Genomic DNA, 18,215 nt, shown 5'->3' with positions numbered 1-18,215 from the left:
CCATTGCTTTGTATTCACAATTGATCACCCCCATTGGGTGCTTGTGTCCAACATGGCTGACTGTTACCACCCCTACTATGGCGGTAACTACTGGTACTGCCACAATTATTAACTGGTGTGTAGATATGTTATATTGAATCTCATGAATAATTTTTGACCCATTAGACTGCTAGTTATGAATAACTAAAATGCTTGTGTTATTAACTGCAACCCAAAAATCTTATTAAGAAGCTCAACTATCATTAACTTAAGATTTTATTTATATGGGTTTTCAGTTGCATTTTGATATCGATATGGAACCTGAGAATGACTGTGATTGGAAGCCAAAATTGGGAATGATATTTGATTCTGAACAATGTGCGTATGAATTTTATAATACATATGGAGGAAGAATGGGGTTTAGCATAAGAAGAGATTATTGTAAGAAGGACAAGTTCACTAATCAACTTATTCATAGACTTTTGGTTTGCAACAAGGAGGGATTTCGAAAGGTTGACAAGCGAGACCCATTGTCAAAAAACTCTAGAGCTGAAACTAGGACTGGGTGTGAGGCTCGACTTTATATTAAATTACATGAGGGTAATGGAAAATATGTTGTGACTGATTTCAAAGAAAAACACAACCACGATCTTGTATCACCTGAGTGTGCCCACATGTTGCCATCACAAAGAAAGATCTCCACTACCCAAGCAATTCAATTAGATTTAGCGGCACAATCTGGTCTTCGTTTAGGCCAATCTTTTGAACTCATGGGTAGGGAAGCTGGTGGAAGGCAATGTCTTGGTTTTACGAAGTTAGATTCTAAAAATTATTTGAGAACCAAAAGACAACAAAGTTTAGCATATGGGGAAGTAGGCAATGTGTTGCAATACTTTAAAGAAAAATCTTTGCAAAATCCTTCATTCTTCTATGCTGTTCAATTAGATAATGAGGAGCAAATAACCAATATGTTTTGGGCCGATGCACAAATGATCATGGATTATGCCCAATTTGGTGATGTTGTCACATTTGATACGACTTACAAGTTAAACAAAGAACATAGACCCTTCGCATCTTTTGTGGGATTCAACCATCACAGGGAAACAGTTATATTTGGTGCAGCATTGTTGTATGATGAGACCGCCGAATCGTTTGTATGGTTGTTTGAAAACTTTCTACAGGCTATGTCAAGGAAGGCACCGAAAACTTTGTTCACCGATCAAGATGCTGCAATGGCTAAAGCCATACCCATCGTTATGCCTGACACAAGTCACCGATTGTGTACTTGGCATTTGATGCAAAATGCATTAAAACATGTTAACTGTTTGTTCCAAGATAAGGGGGTCAAGGGTGTACTAAATAAATTCTTCTTTCACATTGAAGATGCAAATCAATGGAAATTAGAGTGGGCGGAAATGCTTGATAAATATGATGCGCATGAAAACCATTGGTTGAAATTGACTTTTGCGGTGAAAGAAAAATGGGGATGGCCTTATGTTAGATCAACATGGGCTGCGGGAATGAGTACCACACAACTTAGTGAATCTTTTAATGCTTTTTTGAAAGATTACATTCGTTCTGATTTCAACTTAAATGAATTCTTCATGTATTTCGAAAGGGTACTTTATGAGAAGCGATACAAGGAGTTAGAAGCGGGCTATGCTTTGTGCCAAAGGTTACCAAAGGTGAAAGCAACAATAAAAATGTTAATTCAAATGGGTAACGTCTACACAAAAAAGATCTTTGAGGAATTTCAAAATGAGTACTTTCAATCCATTGAATCAGACATAGAAGCAATTGAATATGGCGAAGCTAGTACCATTTACACAGTTGTTGATGTTGGTAACAAACATGCAAGGAAAGTGAAGTTGGAGAGGGATGGCTCTTTGGGTTGTAATTGTACAAAGTTTGAAAGGGAAGGAATCTTGTGTTCTCACTCGTTGAAGGTCATTAGAGACGTATTGAAGATGAAAGAGGTTCCTCCACAATACATTCTGAAGAGGTGGACCAAACAAGCAAGAGCCGAAACTGTGCAGCACATTAACGAAAATGACATTCAAGTAGATGTGAAATTCCAACAAGCTTCGCGGTATAAGACATTGATGACTGCATTTAGAGCAGTAGCAAGTAGAGCTGCTGAAACTGAAGAAACATATGATTTTTGTATTGCACAGCTTGCTACATTAGGTGCAGATGTTGAAGGCAAGTTAAGTGCTCATTTTGGTGTTGGAAATGAAGCACGTAATGATGATGATACCCAAAGCTTTGAAGTGGAATGCGAAGATGTGAATCATGTTGTGCAACCAAAAGGATTGAAGAAAAAGGTGGCAACTAGTAAGGGCAAAAGGAGGGTCAAAGGTGGATTCGAAGCGGCGTTGGTAGCGAACTCCAAAAAAAAATCCCGTGCTAATAGCTTGGCTTCGTCACAATCTATTGCAAGTTCAACGGTTGCACCTTCTCCATTATCTATTGGAGGAGATATGTATGTTCGTGAACATGTTCCTCCGCTTCAACCTCTTCCTCCCCATCATCCTCTTCCTCGATCTTTGCCCATGGGTGGTAATTACATTCCTCCGCCATTGATGTATTCCACATATCATGTAAGTTTTACGTTAACATTGTATTTTTTGTGTGGATATAATATGTGACTAAAACCATAACTGAAAGCATATATGACATTCTTGTAGGCGAACAATTTGCGGGAGATGTATGTAGTGCCAAATTATTTGCCAACTCAACCAACATTCCAGTCACTACTACAAGGTTCATGTGGATATGACATTGGGTTTCGATATTCTCAAGAATCAACTACTCCAATGTGTAGTCAGGTTCGTCGTTGATGTATTTTTAGTTTATAGTTGCTGAAAATTCTGTGATATCATGTATTTATAGTTGCTTAAAAAATCTGTCTTTTTTTTTGTAGGCTATGGACAACCATGAACGGAACCAAACTGATGCTGAAATTGGGCTGCAACGTGAAGTCATGGCCTCTGAAACTGTCAAGCAAACTGTTGCTGGAAAGTGATGTTAAAGGACTAATGTGTCAATTTTTAAGGACCAATGAATTAATTTAGATGTTAAAGTTGTACTGGTTGATGTTCATTTACAGTTGATTTTAATTTATATGTTAAACCCAAGTGAAATGGTTATTGTTAATGTTCATTTACCTTGGTTGATGTTGGTTGATGTTGGTTATTGTTAAAGTTGTACTGATTCTGTTATTCAGCATTTGTTTTTTAAATTTATGTGTTGGTTGCTTGATGTTCATGTTCAGATTCAGGAAACTGGTATTGAACATGCTGTATTGAACATGTTAATTTAACTTGGTTGGTGTTGGTTGATGTTCATTTAGGACCCTTGAACACTGTTATGCAGATTCTGAAATGGTTATTACCAGTAGGAGAATTCACCAGGTCTGCTGGTATACTCTGCTGGTTCTTATGGTTCATGTTCAGATTCTGAAATGGTTATTAACAGTAGCAGAAAATGGTTTTTTAACCCTGTTATGCAGGTTATGTTTTGAACACTGAATGCTGGTTCTGGTATGCTGGTTTGAGCACTAAAAAGTTATAAACAGTAGCAAAATAACATGCAAAATAAACATTAGTTTGAACATGTATGCTGGTTCTGGATTCTGATTCTGTTTTGAACAATGTATGCTGGTTCTGTTCAATATAAGTTACTGGATTGTGGCCATGGACCTATCAAATTATAATTACATAGTTGACATTCATATTTAAGTTTGATTTTGAGTTTATTGGTTTGTCTAGCTTGATTCTGTTTTAGTCCTTATTGCTGGTTCTGGATTCTGGATTCTGTTCAATATATGTATGCTGGTTCTGTTCAATATATGTATGCTGGTTCTGTTCAATATATGTATGCTGGTTCTGGATTCTGATTCTGTTTTAGTCCTTATTGCAAACATTAGTCTTGGTTTTAGTCCTTATTGACATTCATATCAGCAAGTCTTGGTTTGTCTAGTCTTTGTAACAGCCACAGTTAGGGGTGGGCAACGGTTTATCCGAACCGCTCAAACCGCCCAACCCGCCCAACCCGCATATAAATGGGCGGTTTCGCAAATATAATGCGGGCGGATGCGGTTTGAAATATGAAAAATTTGCGGGTTGCGGGCGGGTCGCGGGTTAAAACCGCAACCCGCAAAAACCGCCCACACTTTAATTAGTATTATTAATATTATTTTTTATATACCAACTTTGTAACTTTAACAGGAGCACCATTATATTCTCTATGACACTAGGATCCTTATTTTTAAGTATTTCTCAACTTTCTTAATGTCGTAGAATTATCAAGTCTTAAACTTGGTTTCTTATATGATTTTCATTGATGTCTCATCCACTTTTTTCTAATAAAAATTTTCTTCTGGTGATCGATGAAGCTTCTAGTTTGATTATTGATTACTGAATTGACAATTCTAATTGAGTACAACCTTTAATGCATTGATATACATTTTTTTCATGACAAAAATACTAGTGATATTCAATTTTTATTTGTAAACTCATCAGAAAATTGTTATCAATTGATCACAAATATATAAAATGAATCTAATGCCTAAATTCGGTGGGAAAAAAAAACTTAAAAATTAATTTTTAAAGAAAAAAGTGTAAACCGCAAACCGCCCGCAACCGCCCGCACATTTACAAACCCTATCCGCACAAACCGCAAACCGCACTGCGGGCGGTTGCGGGTTGACTTTTTCCTAAACCGCATAGATGCGGGCGGGTCAAAACTGAACCGCAAACCGCACAAAACCGATCCGCGAACACCCCTAGCCACAGTCACTTTTTCAGAGAGAATAGAAAAACGTATTTGTGCAGCAACAGACAACACCACAAGACTTGCTGATCCATAAGGTAACACGTTATTTTAGTCCTTATTTATGCTGTTGCCCTTGTAATCCCTAGCCTTCTTGTTATTAATCTCCTTTTGTTCTGACTTGCAGCTGAAAAATTGGTTATTGTGATGTGTTAAATTTGTCTTCATATTTCTTGGTATGGGTATGCATGCTTGAGAATTGTAGATGATTGTTTGAGGCATCAAACAACAGTATTTTTTATTTGAACTTTAAATTGGTTATTGTGATGTGTTAAATTTGTCTTCACTTTTGATTTGTTTCTTAATATAATATTTTCTGCTACTTCACAATTAGATCACTCAAAGGTATTAACACTGAAGAACTGTTGATAAATTACTAAAAGTGAACAATTATAATTTGGTTCATATGCAACAGAACATGTGAAATGTGCCTATGCAAAATAAACAGTAGCAGATTTCACAACCAACATACATGCAGAACCAGCCTACAAAAAACCATGTCACAGATTGTCCTGTAAATGAAAACATTCCCAAGTTCATAAAATCCAAGTCATTCCCAAGTTCATTAAATCCACTAGGACAATAAACCATATAAAAACCATCTCAAATCATTCCCAACTTCCCAAATTCCATTCATAAAAACATCATAAAGTACAAACATCATAAATCCATAATAACATTAGTCAAATTTTTCGGATACTAACATTACATCATAAAGTAGATTACATCCATAAATCCATAATAACTTTAAATCCATAAATCCATAATAACATTACATCATAAAGTACAAAAGTAAAGCAAATACAATCAAATACACCATCGCCTTCAAAATAATTTCCACCATTCGAAGCCTTCGACCATAGTCGCCATGTTCATTTTCCACGTCATACAGCCTCCTCCTCAGCTCGTTAAAGTCTTCTACTGTAACACCATCAGAAGCTCTAGTGTTGGAACGGATTGTGGAAGTCACATCTTCGTCATCTTCAGCCACGAACTTGAAGTAATTGCAATTGGGATTTTCAGTCTACAATGCAACCAACAATTAGTTAGTCTATTAAAACAAATTAAATTGTAACTACTTACATATTTAATATTTCCAATACAATACTTACATATTTTGATGGGCAAACAAAGAACAAACGCCCTTTATTTCCATTCTCATTAGTTTTTACGATATGTATGGCAGCTGTTCTTCCACAATTGCACATTCTCGGTTTTAATCTTATGTTGCTGTTGTCATTAGAAGAAGAAGCCATTTCTAAATCTACATAGACAATACAACACAAACAGTCAGCCCTCGAGAAACCAATTTAGTTTCGAAACCAACATTGTAGTGGGCTCATAAAAACCTATTCTATCTGTTATTCAGCATTCTAGTTCTACATACAAATTGATTAGGTCTCAAAGTGTTTAGTTGCACTGAATTCAGGAAAACAATGCTACTGCCCTTCTCATGATCTAATAAACATATAATTATGTGTTTTTTTTTTGTCTTTTAAGATTCTTGTCTTTTATAACTAGATTTTTGTCTTTTAAGATTCTTACATGATCTAATAAACATATAAAAATGAAATTAAAGAGAAGTTCAAACTAATAGGTAAATTACAAAATTGATAAAATTTGGACAATCTCTCATAATCTTATAAATATGCTTTGTTATGGTTTTGCCCTGACCTCCTTTTCTAGGGTCAGAACAGCCCAGGTTTCAATTTTAACTTTCATATGGAGTGAACCAAAATTTGTGACACAAACTTAACACTTTCTTGGGAGGCATTTGAATGGATACCTTTTAACCTTGGTAAGGCTGTGGTGCACTATGCAGAGACACAAATATGAACCCAAAAAAAATAAAAACTACTTTCAATTGTTGCCAAACAAAATACGCTTGCAAGGATTGCCATCAATGGTGGTTGCTACTTTTGAAGACATGGGTGTGCATTAGGAGCAAGTGGGAACTTCAGTTTTTGAGTCAACCATTGAGCTTTCTAATGTAATCCTTACTACGTTGATGATTAAATTTAAATAAATAAATAAATTTGATTAAAAAAATTACATTAAGACATGGAGCAGAGTAATCAAAAAAATTTAGCCATCGATACATTAGCCAAAAATAAATGGCAATACAAAGTGAGTGGCTGTGAATATAAATCACCGTTGATAGTGGTGACACTAACTCCATGTTCATATTTAGTTGAAATTCACTATTTCAATAAAAAAAAACAATTTCACATTTGTTTTGATTTTTCATTAATTATGTGTCTTATGCAATGCTTTTCTGGTATTGGGCTCTTAGTTATTTGTCAAACTACATTTCTTATCAATCAATTGGTTAGTGGATTATTGGAGGTTATTGTCAATATATTTATCATTAAAAACAAATTTTGGCCCTTAATCAAAATGTGCTCTATGAGAGACTTGACAAAATCTTTATTCTAACCTTCTAGAGTGGAGTTGAGTGTATTGACTCTATATACTTTTAAAATCTAGATTCTAGTACTCTTTATTTGGAAATAATGAATTTATCATGTGCCTATTTTTTATTGTAAAATCATAATTCTAATACTCTTATTTGAGATTGTTAGTTCCACACATAATAAAAGAAAATATGGACATAAGGATTGTCAAAAATCCAAATTGCAGCTTGCAGCTCTCAACATGACTTGCACCTTGCAGATTGTTAGTTCAACATATTTGCAGATTGTTAGTTCAACATGACTTGCAGATTGCAGATTGTTAGTTCAACATATTTGTAGTGAAATATGTAGAAAATGTATATAAACAAATGATCTCAAATTTGGAATTAAACCCAGTTGTGTGTTTTGTTATGATATTGTTTACAATCAGAAATAGGTATACCATGATATGACATTGCTAATTTTTCTCACAATCTATTCGAAATCATGGTATATCATGGTATATAAATTAGTAAGACATATTAGCAATGCTGGGTTTGGAGTATATAAATCATGGTATACCTATTTCATGGTATATAAATCACATAGTATACAATGGAAGGTCTTACCATTGATATCATACAATACCATGGTATATAAAAATTAGCAATGTTTGGAGTATATAAATCATGGTATACCTATTTCTAATTTTTCTCACAATCTATTCGAAATCATGTATATTCTCACAATCTATTACTTAACAAAACATACAATGGAAGGTTGGCATTAAACCCAGTTGTGTGTTCTTGTTATACCTATTTCTGATTGTAAACAATATCAAGATTCATACAAGCTGTGAAAATCAAATCCTCATTCTAGACAGATTTAGGACATTAAAAGATCTGATAAGTTGGTTCTTTTGCGCATTTTCAGATCAAAGAGGAATGCTGAATTGATTTCATGAATCTGTCTTGCTTGATAAACAGCCCACTAGTTGACCAATGTGATGCATATGGACAGAGATGGAAAAAAGAAGAAGAAGAAGAAGAAGAAGAAGAGGAAACCAAATCAAAGCCCTAAATTTGTAGCCGTACCAATCCCAAATGACAGCCCTAATTTTGAAATTCCAAATCTAAAAGCCCTAAATTTTTTCAGAAGTTTCAAAATCCCAAATCAAAGCCCTAATTTTGAAATTCCAAATCTGAAAATCCCTAAATTTGTTCAGAAATTCCAACTCTAAAGCCCTACATTTTTCAGACTCCTAACTTCTTAATTTCAGACGTTTGAAGACCAACCTGGTTCGTGATCTATGCTGAACTGATGGTGGTCGTCGCGGTGGAGTTCACGCAGCGTAGAGGCTGAAGCGGTGGAGCTGTGGTCGTCGTGGGGTCGCCGTTGGGACTGGTCGCCGGTTCGCCGGTGAGGGTAGGTTCGGTGGACGACCACGATCGACTGTAAGGCTCATTGAAACCGAGAGAGTGAGAGAGTGAGACAGTAAGGCTGTGTTGTTGTTTTGTTTGGGCGGGAACTCAAAAAAATTTAATTTTTTTTTTTTTTTTTTTAATAATCTCAGCCGTTGGATGACCAACGGCTGATCTGAGCCGTTGCCCGCATGAACTCAAGGACCCTCCTCAAGGAGAGGATCCGAACTCGATGGCGGCCGCATCTCTAGTGGGGTAGTCATCTTGTGTATGACATCTTCGGGGTACGAGCATCAAATTATAAACTCCATATATTTGTTATAGTATTATTAAGTTTAAGGGTTTTGCTTCATACACCCAGTGACGTGGCGCGCCCCCACTGATCGAAAATTAAAAAAAAAAAAAAAAATTGTTTTTTTCGGATCAATCCCCAGCTGACACCTCACTGGGTGTCACCCCGGGTAAAATGCATTTTCCTAAGTTTAAATAATTTTAGAGAAAGAGATTTTTCTTGTTGGGCCAAGTGGTTCATCTGTGATACGTTATATTTGGCCTCGTTCGACAAGTAGTTATTTTAGTTTAAAAGTCAAAAAATTATTTAAAAAATTAAAAAATTTATAACTCATACAAAAAAGTTAAAGATTCAATTTTCTCTCTACTTTTTGCACATTTTTTCGTAAAAACTAACAAAATAATCCCAAACATACTAATTTTTATTACCTCATATTTTAATTAAAAAGTCAAAAAATTATTAAAATAATCTCTTTCCAAACGAGGCCTAATTAAAAAAACATGCGAAGATATATTTCATTTTAAAATTGCTATGTATTTAAAATAATATATTTAAATATACAAAGATGTGGATTCCGTTTCACTCAACCTAACAAATCTTTGGAGACAATTACATCAATTGTATTTGAACACGTGTGCAGAATATTTGATAATTTTTTTTTGATATTTCTATTATTTTTGTATTGAATAATAATTATAGGAATTATGGTGAAAAAAAATTATAATAATTTTGGTTTCACAATCAAGTTACTCAAACACTTATCCACTCAAATTTCAATCATGAAAACAAACAGAATTTGGGGGCACTTGGACTGGATAGGAGTCTTGTTTACTTATACAACATCAAGTAAATAAAACAAAATTTGAATGGAATTTAAAGCCTCCCGTAATTTGATCCCTAAAAACTTCATTTAATTTTATTCACAATAACGTGACATATTAACTCACAAACTCAATCATATAAACCAGACTCATTTTTTACTTTATTATAAGTGAATTTAGAGATTTAAATTGTAAATCAAAAATGAAATTACATAATTTTTATGGTTAAAAAATGTAGTAAAAATTTTTATGACTTTTATTTATAAATCACAAATTATTGTAACTATATCAGTACGTTACGTAACATTTATTACAAAAATATGTAACAAAGCCAAACAAATTTCCATTATTAATTGTCTCAACTAACTAGGATTAGCCATTATGCTTTTGCTTAACATGTTATGAACACAAGGTAATGTGATTGTGATTAGTATCTTTGGCGGCTTAATTAATATAGTATTTGAATTCGTTATAGTAACAAATTGCCGGATAAGAATCTCACTAATACTACTCATTTATTCATTTAAAAATAATGTAACTTTTAGTGTATGACATTTTGGAACCAACCGTATTTAAAAGAGCAGTCCAAAGTCACTAATATGTTTTTATTTTATATTTATTAGTAGATTAGAAATTTGGATTGTTTCGAAGTTGGATTTGGTGGTAGTACAATCTTTTTGACTGTCTAGTTCTGGGTTCCTTTGGAAAGAAAACATTTGAGGCTTTTTAATTAAAATAGTTACAAAAAAATAAAATAGAGTAAAAAGTTAATAAGACAAAATGTCACATCTAAGTCATAATCATTATATTTTTTCTCTTACAAAAATCAAAATAGCCAAAAAGCTTATTCCAAACGAAACTTTTCAGTCATAAGTTAAAATAATTAAAAAGCCAACTCACAACTCAAACGAACCTTCTAAAAATTTGATTTGATTTTGGGAGATTTGGCCAATTGGTTTAGTGTACAATTTTTCTTGGTTTAAAACATTCTTAAAAGCTAGCTACACGAGATAGTCTGGTGATTCGAATTCCAATATTTTAGTAATACTGTATTTGGTTGGAAGATTTTAAAAATGATTTAGAAAGATAAAATATAAGTAAAATGTAAATAAAATATATATACTTTTTACTTAATTTCACATACATTTTTTATTTTCTTTTTTAAATCTCTCTTCCACATCTCCCAACTAAATACAGCCTATGAGATTATAGGTTTGATTCTCTCTCTTTTAAATAAAAATAAATAAAACATATCTTATAAAAGTTTAGTGGATATTACTTGAATTGCTTAAATCAAATTAAGCTTATATTTTGTGTAGGATGCTTGGATGATAAGTTTAATTTCAAAATTTTTGAGACCATCCAAAAGAATAATAACACTATAAAATATCACATTATCTTTACCTATCTGTCTAACTATCCATGTCACAAATCTACTTATGTATCATTTATCTGTTTACGTATCATTCCTTATTTGTTCACGTTACCTATCTGTTTACCTAATTTACTTATTTGTCTATATCACCACCACGTACTCACCCAAAAAATTAGATTTTTCACTAATTTTTCCTATTACTATCAAAGGTCCCAAATTTTCCCTTAATTACCAATGGCTAATTGCTTATTAATCATTTTCTCATTTTGTGCACCTCATTTATGGAGATAGAGGGTTATGGCACATCCACCCGGCCATGAGGGCTTTTAAGGGTATTTCCTGAACCTATTTTGGTAGTTTAAACTGTTTATATTATAAAGTTTGTAGAGTAAATAATTCATATAAAAAATCAAGTTAGTCGGACATCGGTAATCCCATAATCAAGAACTAATTATTTTTTAAAAAAATTATTAAAATTATGTTAACCATTTATTTTTTAAAAAACAAATGTGATAGTATTATGAGGCTAAATGTGTCTAATTTATTTGATTTTTTTGCATGGACGATCTACTCAACGAACCTTGTAATATAAACAGTTCGAATCATCGAAACAAACTAGAGACGTGCCCGTAATGGACCTCACAGAAGCCTGCTAAGGTATAGCAGGAACCCAACTCCCATTTTTGGAGGTTAGTTAGTTCTGAAATACAGCCTACAACAATTGCCCTGGAGCCCAGCCCAGGCCAGCAAAGCCCATGATGAATTGGACCTGATCACTCAGGTCCCCTGATGAGGCCTACACAACACATCCAATCAATCATGGGGCCCACTTGTCTGGCCCACGAGTCACGAGTTGAATCAGTCAATTGAAACCAGCAGAGCTGGCACAAGATATTTGGTAGCAATGTTTTGAAAAACAAAATGCCTTTGGTTTGAGTTTTTTGGATTAAATTTTTTAAAAATTAAATTTTTTTGTTTTTGTGTTTTTAGTGAATATTATTAAAATTTTAAACATTTTTTTTTTATATTTTTAAATGCACCTTACTTAGATGTATCTTAAAAATAAAAAATTTGTAAACAAATATTTTAAAAAATTAATAAATACATAAAAATATAAAAAATATACTGAATTGTCATTTTTTTTTTATATTTTTGGTATTTAGCAAATTTTTAAAAAGTTTTTTTCCACAATTTTTTTACTTTTAGGGTATATTTATGTTAGGTATGTCTAAAAGTAAAAAAAATTGCTTAAAATATTAAAAAAATTCAGTAAAAACAAAAAAATACGAAAAATAAGAAAGCAGAATTTTTTGAAAAGTGTTTTTTAAAAAGTGTAACCAAGCAAGCTTGCGCGAATCACTGTTTGGTTTGAGCTTTTGAATTAAGTTTTTTAAAAATTAAGATTTTTATTTTTTGTGATTTTTTTAATAAATATTTTTTTTACTTTTTTAGATGCATCTGTTTTAGATGTGTCTAAAAAGTAAAATATTTGTGAAAAAATATTAAAAAAATAATAAATATATAAAAATATGAAAAATATACTGATTTTTTGTATTTTTTCATATTTTTGGTATGCAGTAAATTTTTTAAAGATTTTTTTTCACAAAAATTATACTTTTTAAGTATACTTATGTTAGGTGTGTCTAAAAATTTAAAAAAATTGCTTAAAATATTAAAAAAATTAGTAAAAACAAAAAAATATGAAAAATAAGAAAGTAAAATTTTCTAAAAAGTGTTTTTAAAAAACTCAAACCAAGCAAAGTGACACGAATCACTGGTTTAATCGTCCAATCAAATTGAAATCGAATTGTGGTGTTAGAATTATTTTATAAATATATTAAAAATTAATTAATAATAATATGAGAATTAAAAAATATTTATTTAAATTATTTTAAATTTAAAAATAAATTTATAATTATATGAATATATTTATATTTATTATTTATAAAATATATTAATTATATATAATGTTTGAAAGAAAATGTAATAAATATATATATTTACCAAATATAAATAAAAGTTGAATGTGACATGGTGTTTATTTATTTGTCATACTGGTTCATGTGGTTTTACATTTAACTCTCCTAGGTAATTTAGTTTTGTAAATTTGCTTGGCATTTAGCAAAATGAGCGCTCGGCCAGTTCAAAGAAACCGGCACCCACAGTTCTAACCGGTTTAATGCAAATAAGTCGGTTTTCAACACATAACGGGTTTGAGAGTTAACCCAGTTTGGACCTTAGACCGGTTGACGGTCCAGTTGTCAAAACCATATTTGGTAGTTTAGAGCTATCACATTATTGAAAATTATATTATTCATATTTTTGATCAATTATGATTGAATTGAAGGCCCTAGATTTATTTTTACTGAGTTGATTGCTTATAATTCATCAAAATCATTAATAAAAAAATCAAATTTATTGCCTAAAAATATTTAAGATTTAAATACAGCTAAAATGATTAGCTTCTACATAGAAAAGCCCAATTTATTGTGATCATTTTGTAGACAATCAGTTTACGTCGACTAAATGACTTCATGACGTCAACTCATTTTATTTCTTAGTAAAATATAGTGCCTAACTTGCCATTGACTTGCATTCTTATGTTCTGTCTACCTAGGTTTTGAGGAAAAATTAACAAGTAATAAATCACCTTTGATGAATTAAGAATTTTTTAATCCACTGCCAATTCATCGATTCTCAAAACCAGTTAGTTAGTTGAATATTTTAACGGTTTAAGCAAGATGGATGAGTTAGAAATACAATAATAAAATAAATAAATAAACCATTAGTGAACATACAACCTTTTTTTTTCCCCCCACAATTGCAAATAAAAAAGTTAATATTATCTCAAATTTTGACACAAAACTCATAAATCAATTGAATGTATGATGCTATCGAAAATCATATTTCACAAAATAATCATATTAAGAGAAAACATGCAATGAAATTAAAGGGCCGGTATCATCCAATTAATGATATTAAGGTTAGGGAGATAATATGTGTGGACAGTAATTTTGCATATAAATACTAGTGAGTTTGATCAATTTGTAGGTAAGTTGACAAATTTTAATTCACGGACCAACCAATCTGTCAATTTTATCATCCAACCCACTTAAGCCCTCATCTTCTCAAACCACACGGGTAGACTCCAGTTTGACGGGTTTTTTTTAACACACCTACCGACTGCTCCTCACATCGGGCAGGAGAAAGTTGCCCAAATTACGTGTATTTACCTTCGATCTCGCTTACTCGTTAAATTCCACCAAAAAAGAAAAAGAAAAAGAAAAAGAAAAATGATCTTGCTTTCATTGCAGAGTTTACTATTACTGAGTAATTATTCAGTAATCTTGAAACATACACACGTAGTATCCCATAGTATTATGATTGGTGGAGAAAGGTGAGTAAGTGAGGTATTACGTTAGGTGATTGGAGAAAATGAGGGACTTATTGAATGATGATTAGTTAGAGAGCGCACACACAATACTCTGAGAATATTTAATCCCACTACTCCTGTGGGCAACTTTATTATAACATTAGACAAGTGAAGCTCGGACATCTCGAACTCTGAACCTATACTTCTATCGCACCCTCCTCCTCTGGCACCAGACCCAGAACCACCTGACCAGGAGGAATTGACCTATATGTACATAGTAGGCTGTATAATAAAAATGAAGCCATTCAATATTCAAAGGAAATTCATACAAACCTTGTTTAATGTTGAATAATGAAGAAGGTATGATGTCACATCATGCCAAACTTAAAAAATTATCAATGCTAGAAGATTGAACTCCAGCCAAATTCCAGTTGTCCACACTCCAAAATTCTAAGAATAATAAACGAATAAAAAAACCACATAATTACTGTTGCAGATCCATATGTTTACATTTGGAGGGTTTTGAGGCTGCAAGACTATTGACTATATTGCACATTTTGCTTACTAGTCTAATATTCTACTAAGAAAATAGGTAGAAAATTAGGATTCCGTAAGTTTCTTTGCCCACCCAACCTCTACTCCTTTATGGGTACAGCTCACAATTCTGTGTCATCTCCTTTGAGGTGAGCAAATTTGGTAGAAAGTGGTAAAACCCAACACACTTCATATAAATTTGCCAAACAAACAAAGGAACTATTATCAACAAGCTTGTAGATTGACAAAGAATGGTTTGTAATCCAAGGTCCTTGCTAGCACCAACAACCATTAAAATCCTGAAGAACTGGTAGAATTTGCTTAATTTGTGGAAACAGTTGGCATAATCTACAAGAACCATCCATATGGTTAAAATTGTAATGTTTTGAAAGCTCTTGATACGGACAACTTTGCGAATGAAACATACATTAATTTGAAAACTATTAAGCCGTGAGGGTTAAGATGTGAATCAAAATACACCTAGAAAATTTGTCCTAATCCGTGTCTTCGTGTTTCACAATCTTAAGAGACATATTACCACAAACACAAGTTAAATACGACCTTTTTCACTTGAATGAGTATATACGATCTTCCTGAATCTATTTTTAGTGGAGACTACATGTGATACAAAAGCACCACACTCATTGAAATAAAACAGCCTAACCTTCAGATTTCTATTAAGCATCAAGTGTTGCAAAATCTACATTATCATGAAAGCGTTATGAGGACAATTCCAAGGCCAATCACCATAAACTTGAAAACGAAATGTACTTCCCAACATGAATCAGCAAACAGATCTATTAGTTCAAGCAACTAGCTCTACTTGTCTAATGCAACAGATCTTGGATTCAAAACATGCACATCATTGACTTACCAAGTAAAAAGTTGTAAATTATGATTTGCAATTAATGACAGCTTTACAATGGAAAAGAAAAATAATACAACAGGTTGAGAAATATTATTTTCTTTTTGAGATTACTCAACATTGCAAATTGCAAGTCAACAAAAGAATTCTGCTCGCGTTCTCAAGTACAATACAAAAGGCAAGGCAATATGACAGCAAAACTAACTTTAACTTTGAACTGTTATCAAGTTTAAATCTGCAATTCAACTGAAAAAATATATTACCTAAAGATTATCACCCATTAAACATGACAAACTCGCTAGCTCCGTGATCCACTGCTTCCATGTACTGGATGCCGAATATCATATTGATCTACAAATTCCAAAGGAGTCACTGTTTCATTCCTGATTCGCTTGATCTTGGGGCTCAATAAGCCTCTATGCCCAAACCCATATAGCTTAATAACTTGATTATCTGCAAAATTGAATGCCCGCTCCATACTGCTCAAGCACCTCTCAACCGGGTAATCCCCATAGCTCCCACAAGGCTTGCAGCCCACAAAATGGGTCACGAATGGCCACCTCTCATCGCCCAATCCCGGATGGTACTTCTCAATCATCTCTTCGTACCGATCCACCAATCCAGCCCAATACCCATGTAAATAGTAAGAATTCTCAACAAACACCTTGTTCATCCACTGATCCTTCTGAGATATCAACAAATATATCAATGCTGACTGATCATCCGCCTCAAAAGCCGGCCTACCCTTCAAGTTAGCAGTTAAAATCTTCCCAGCCTCATCACGAACAGGACCCTTCGGACCCATTGGTGCCCAAACATCAAGCAAATCCAAAGACCACTGACAATTCCTAAACAGAAAACTCCCGGTGTTCAACGCAATCCACGATTTCTGATCGAACAACAAATCAGGGTATCCATGAATAACCAAATTATAGCCATCATACTTAGAAAGTGGAAGTTGAAACACCATATCAGTAAACAAAGCATCACTATCCATCCACCAAATCCACTCAACTTCAGGGTGAGACAACATCAACCTCCTAATCAAAGGCAATTTAGCCCAATACCCAGCAAGCTCTTTATCCAAATGAGCCATGTTATACACAATTTCAATCCCATGTAATCTACAATAGTCAATTTTGTTCTTAATCGATTTCAACAAGTAGTGATCTCCAATTGCATTATCACAAGGGTTAGGAGGCGAACCAGTAACAAGCAAGATTCGAGCTTTACCGTTAACATAGTTGGGGAAATCAGGGTTTCGATCGAGCCAGATCTTTCGCTCCTCGTCCCAGTTGGTGATCTTAGGGCCGAGAGTGTAGGTGACATTAAGGTTGATCTCGGGGTCCGAGAGGTCATCCGGGTCGTTGTCGGAGCGGATCTCGGAGAGGATCCGATTGGTCTCTTCGATGAGGTGTTGGTTGACGGCGTCGGCGTCGGAGGTGCCGAGGTTGACGCCGATGTAACCGCGGAGGACGAGGATTGTGACGAAGCCACAGAGGATAGTGATCTTGATGTTGTTGAAGGTTCGGTGGATCTGGCGGCGGGGAGGGATCAGAGAGGAGACTCTGGTTCTGCCGCCTCCGCCGTTGGCGGTGGTGGTTGGAAGTGTTGCTCCGCCGCCGCCGCGCTTCAGAGGGGTCGCAGTGTCTTGACCCATCTCTCTCTCTCTCTCTCTCTCTCTCTCTCTAACACAAACAAGCACTCTGTCGTCTCACTGTTTAACTATTTTCTCTCTCTAGAAGTGGGTTAGGAGACAGAATGAGGGAAGTGTAAAACCCTAGCTGGGGATGTTGATGATGGTGGTGGTGGGGGGAGAGTTGCAGTTGTATGTATGAGAGAGAGAGAGAGAGAGAGAGAGAGAGGGGGGGAAGATACGGAGAAAGGAGTGAAGAGCGCCGACCGAATTTGAGGGGGACTAACACAGTCTAATCCTCACTGGATTTTCTGTGTCTTAATTAATTAATTAATTATTTTTTTAATTTTTATTTTGATGATTGTAAACGAGTATATATAGGAGATTGTCTTAATTTAACTCCCACTGTTTTTGAATCATATTAAAATGAGTGTCCTACTTCCCAAATTTTTGGACTTGTTTGGTTTATGTTTGGGAGAGTTATTTTTTAAAAAAGTTTTGAAGAGAGAGTTTAAAATTTTTTTTGATTTATTTAGTTGTATATTTTGAGAGAGTTATTTTTTTGAGAGTTTAGAATGATTAAATATTTTGGGAGAATTTGAGTAGATGTGTGTAAGAGAAAAAGTGATTGAGAAAGAGAGAGGAGAGAGAAAAAGTGATTGATTGATGTGTAAGAGAGAGAAAGTGATTTTG

At 33.8% G+C, this 18,215-nt stretch overlaps 2 protein-coding genes and 1 long non-coding RNA gene across 3 annotated transcripts; 1 reads left to right on the top strand and 2 right to left on the bottom strand.

Moving 5' to 3' along the window:
• The first annotated feature begins 147 nt into the window (after positions 1 to 147).
• On the top strand, positions 148 to 3,126 carry LOC145789612 (protein FAR1-RELATED SEQUENCE 5-like). The gene is made up of 3 exons (XM_082866619.1): positions 148 to 2,579; positions 2,667 to 2,807; positions 2,903 to 3,126. The coding sequence occupies exons 1-3, from the start codon at positions 264 to 266 to the stop codon at positions 3,002 to 3,004; spliced, it is 2,559 nt and encodes an 852-aa protein (XP_082722745.1). The 5' UTR covers positions 148 to 263; the 3' UTR covers positions 3,005 to 3,126.
• A 2,297-nt stretch (positions 3,127 to 5,423) lies between these two features.
• On the bottom strand, positions 5,424 to 8,670 carry LOC145789611 (uncharacterized). The gene is made up of 3 exons (XR_014327712.1): positions 8,501 to 8,670; positions 5,925 to 6,076; positions 5,424 to 5,836 (listed from the first exon to the last, which is right to left on the bottom strand). It is a non-coding gene; the product is annotated as an uncharacterized LOC145789611 (long non-coding RNA).
• A 7,299-nt stretch (positions 8,671 to 15,969) lies between these two features.
• LOC114285603 (putative xyloglucan 6-xylosyltransferase 3) lies at positions 15,970 to 17,868 on the bottom strand. The gene has a single exon (XM_028228653.2). It carries the CDS (start codon positions 17,544 to 17,546, stop codon positions 16,185 to 16,187), a length of 1,362 nt encoding a protein of 453 aa, XP_028084454.1. The 5' UTR covers positions 17,547 to 17,868; the 3' UTR covers positions 15,970 to 16,184.
• Positions 17,869 to 18,215: the final 347 nt, after the last annotated feature.

The sequence above is a fragment of the Camellia sinensis genome, chromosome 4, assembly GCF_055761805.1.
Source record: "Camellia sinensis isolate YWXY chromosome 4, ASM5576180v1, whole genome shotgun sequence".
Lineage (NCBI taxonomy): Eukaryota > Viridiplantae > Streptophyta > Magnoliopsida > Ericales > Theaceae > Camellia > Camellia sinensis.
The sequence above is the reverse complement of the archived record's forward strand: the minus strand, read 5'-3'. Positions and strand labels throughout refer to the sequence as shown.

Excerpts from the sequence above, each read along its gene's own strand:
- LOC145789612 (XM_082866619.1), top strand. The coding sequence starts at position 264 with ATGGGTTTTCAGTTGCATTTTGATATCGATATGGAACCTGAGAATGAC. Across the intron at positions 2,580-2,666 it reads TGATGTATTCCACATATCAT|GCGAACAATTTGCGGGAGAT; the intron begins GTAAGTTTTACG and ends ACATTCTTGTAG. Across the intron at positions 2,808-2,902 it reads CTACTCCAATGTGTAGTCAG|GCTATGGACAACCATGAACG; the intron begins GTTCGTCGTTGA and ends TTTTTTTTGTAG.
- LOC114285603 (XM_028228653.2), bottom strand. The coding sequence starts at position 17,546 with ATGGGTCAAGACACTGCGACCCCTCTGAAGCGCGGCGGCGGCGGAGCA.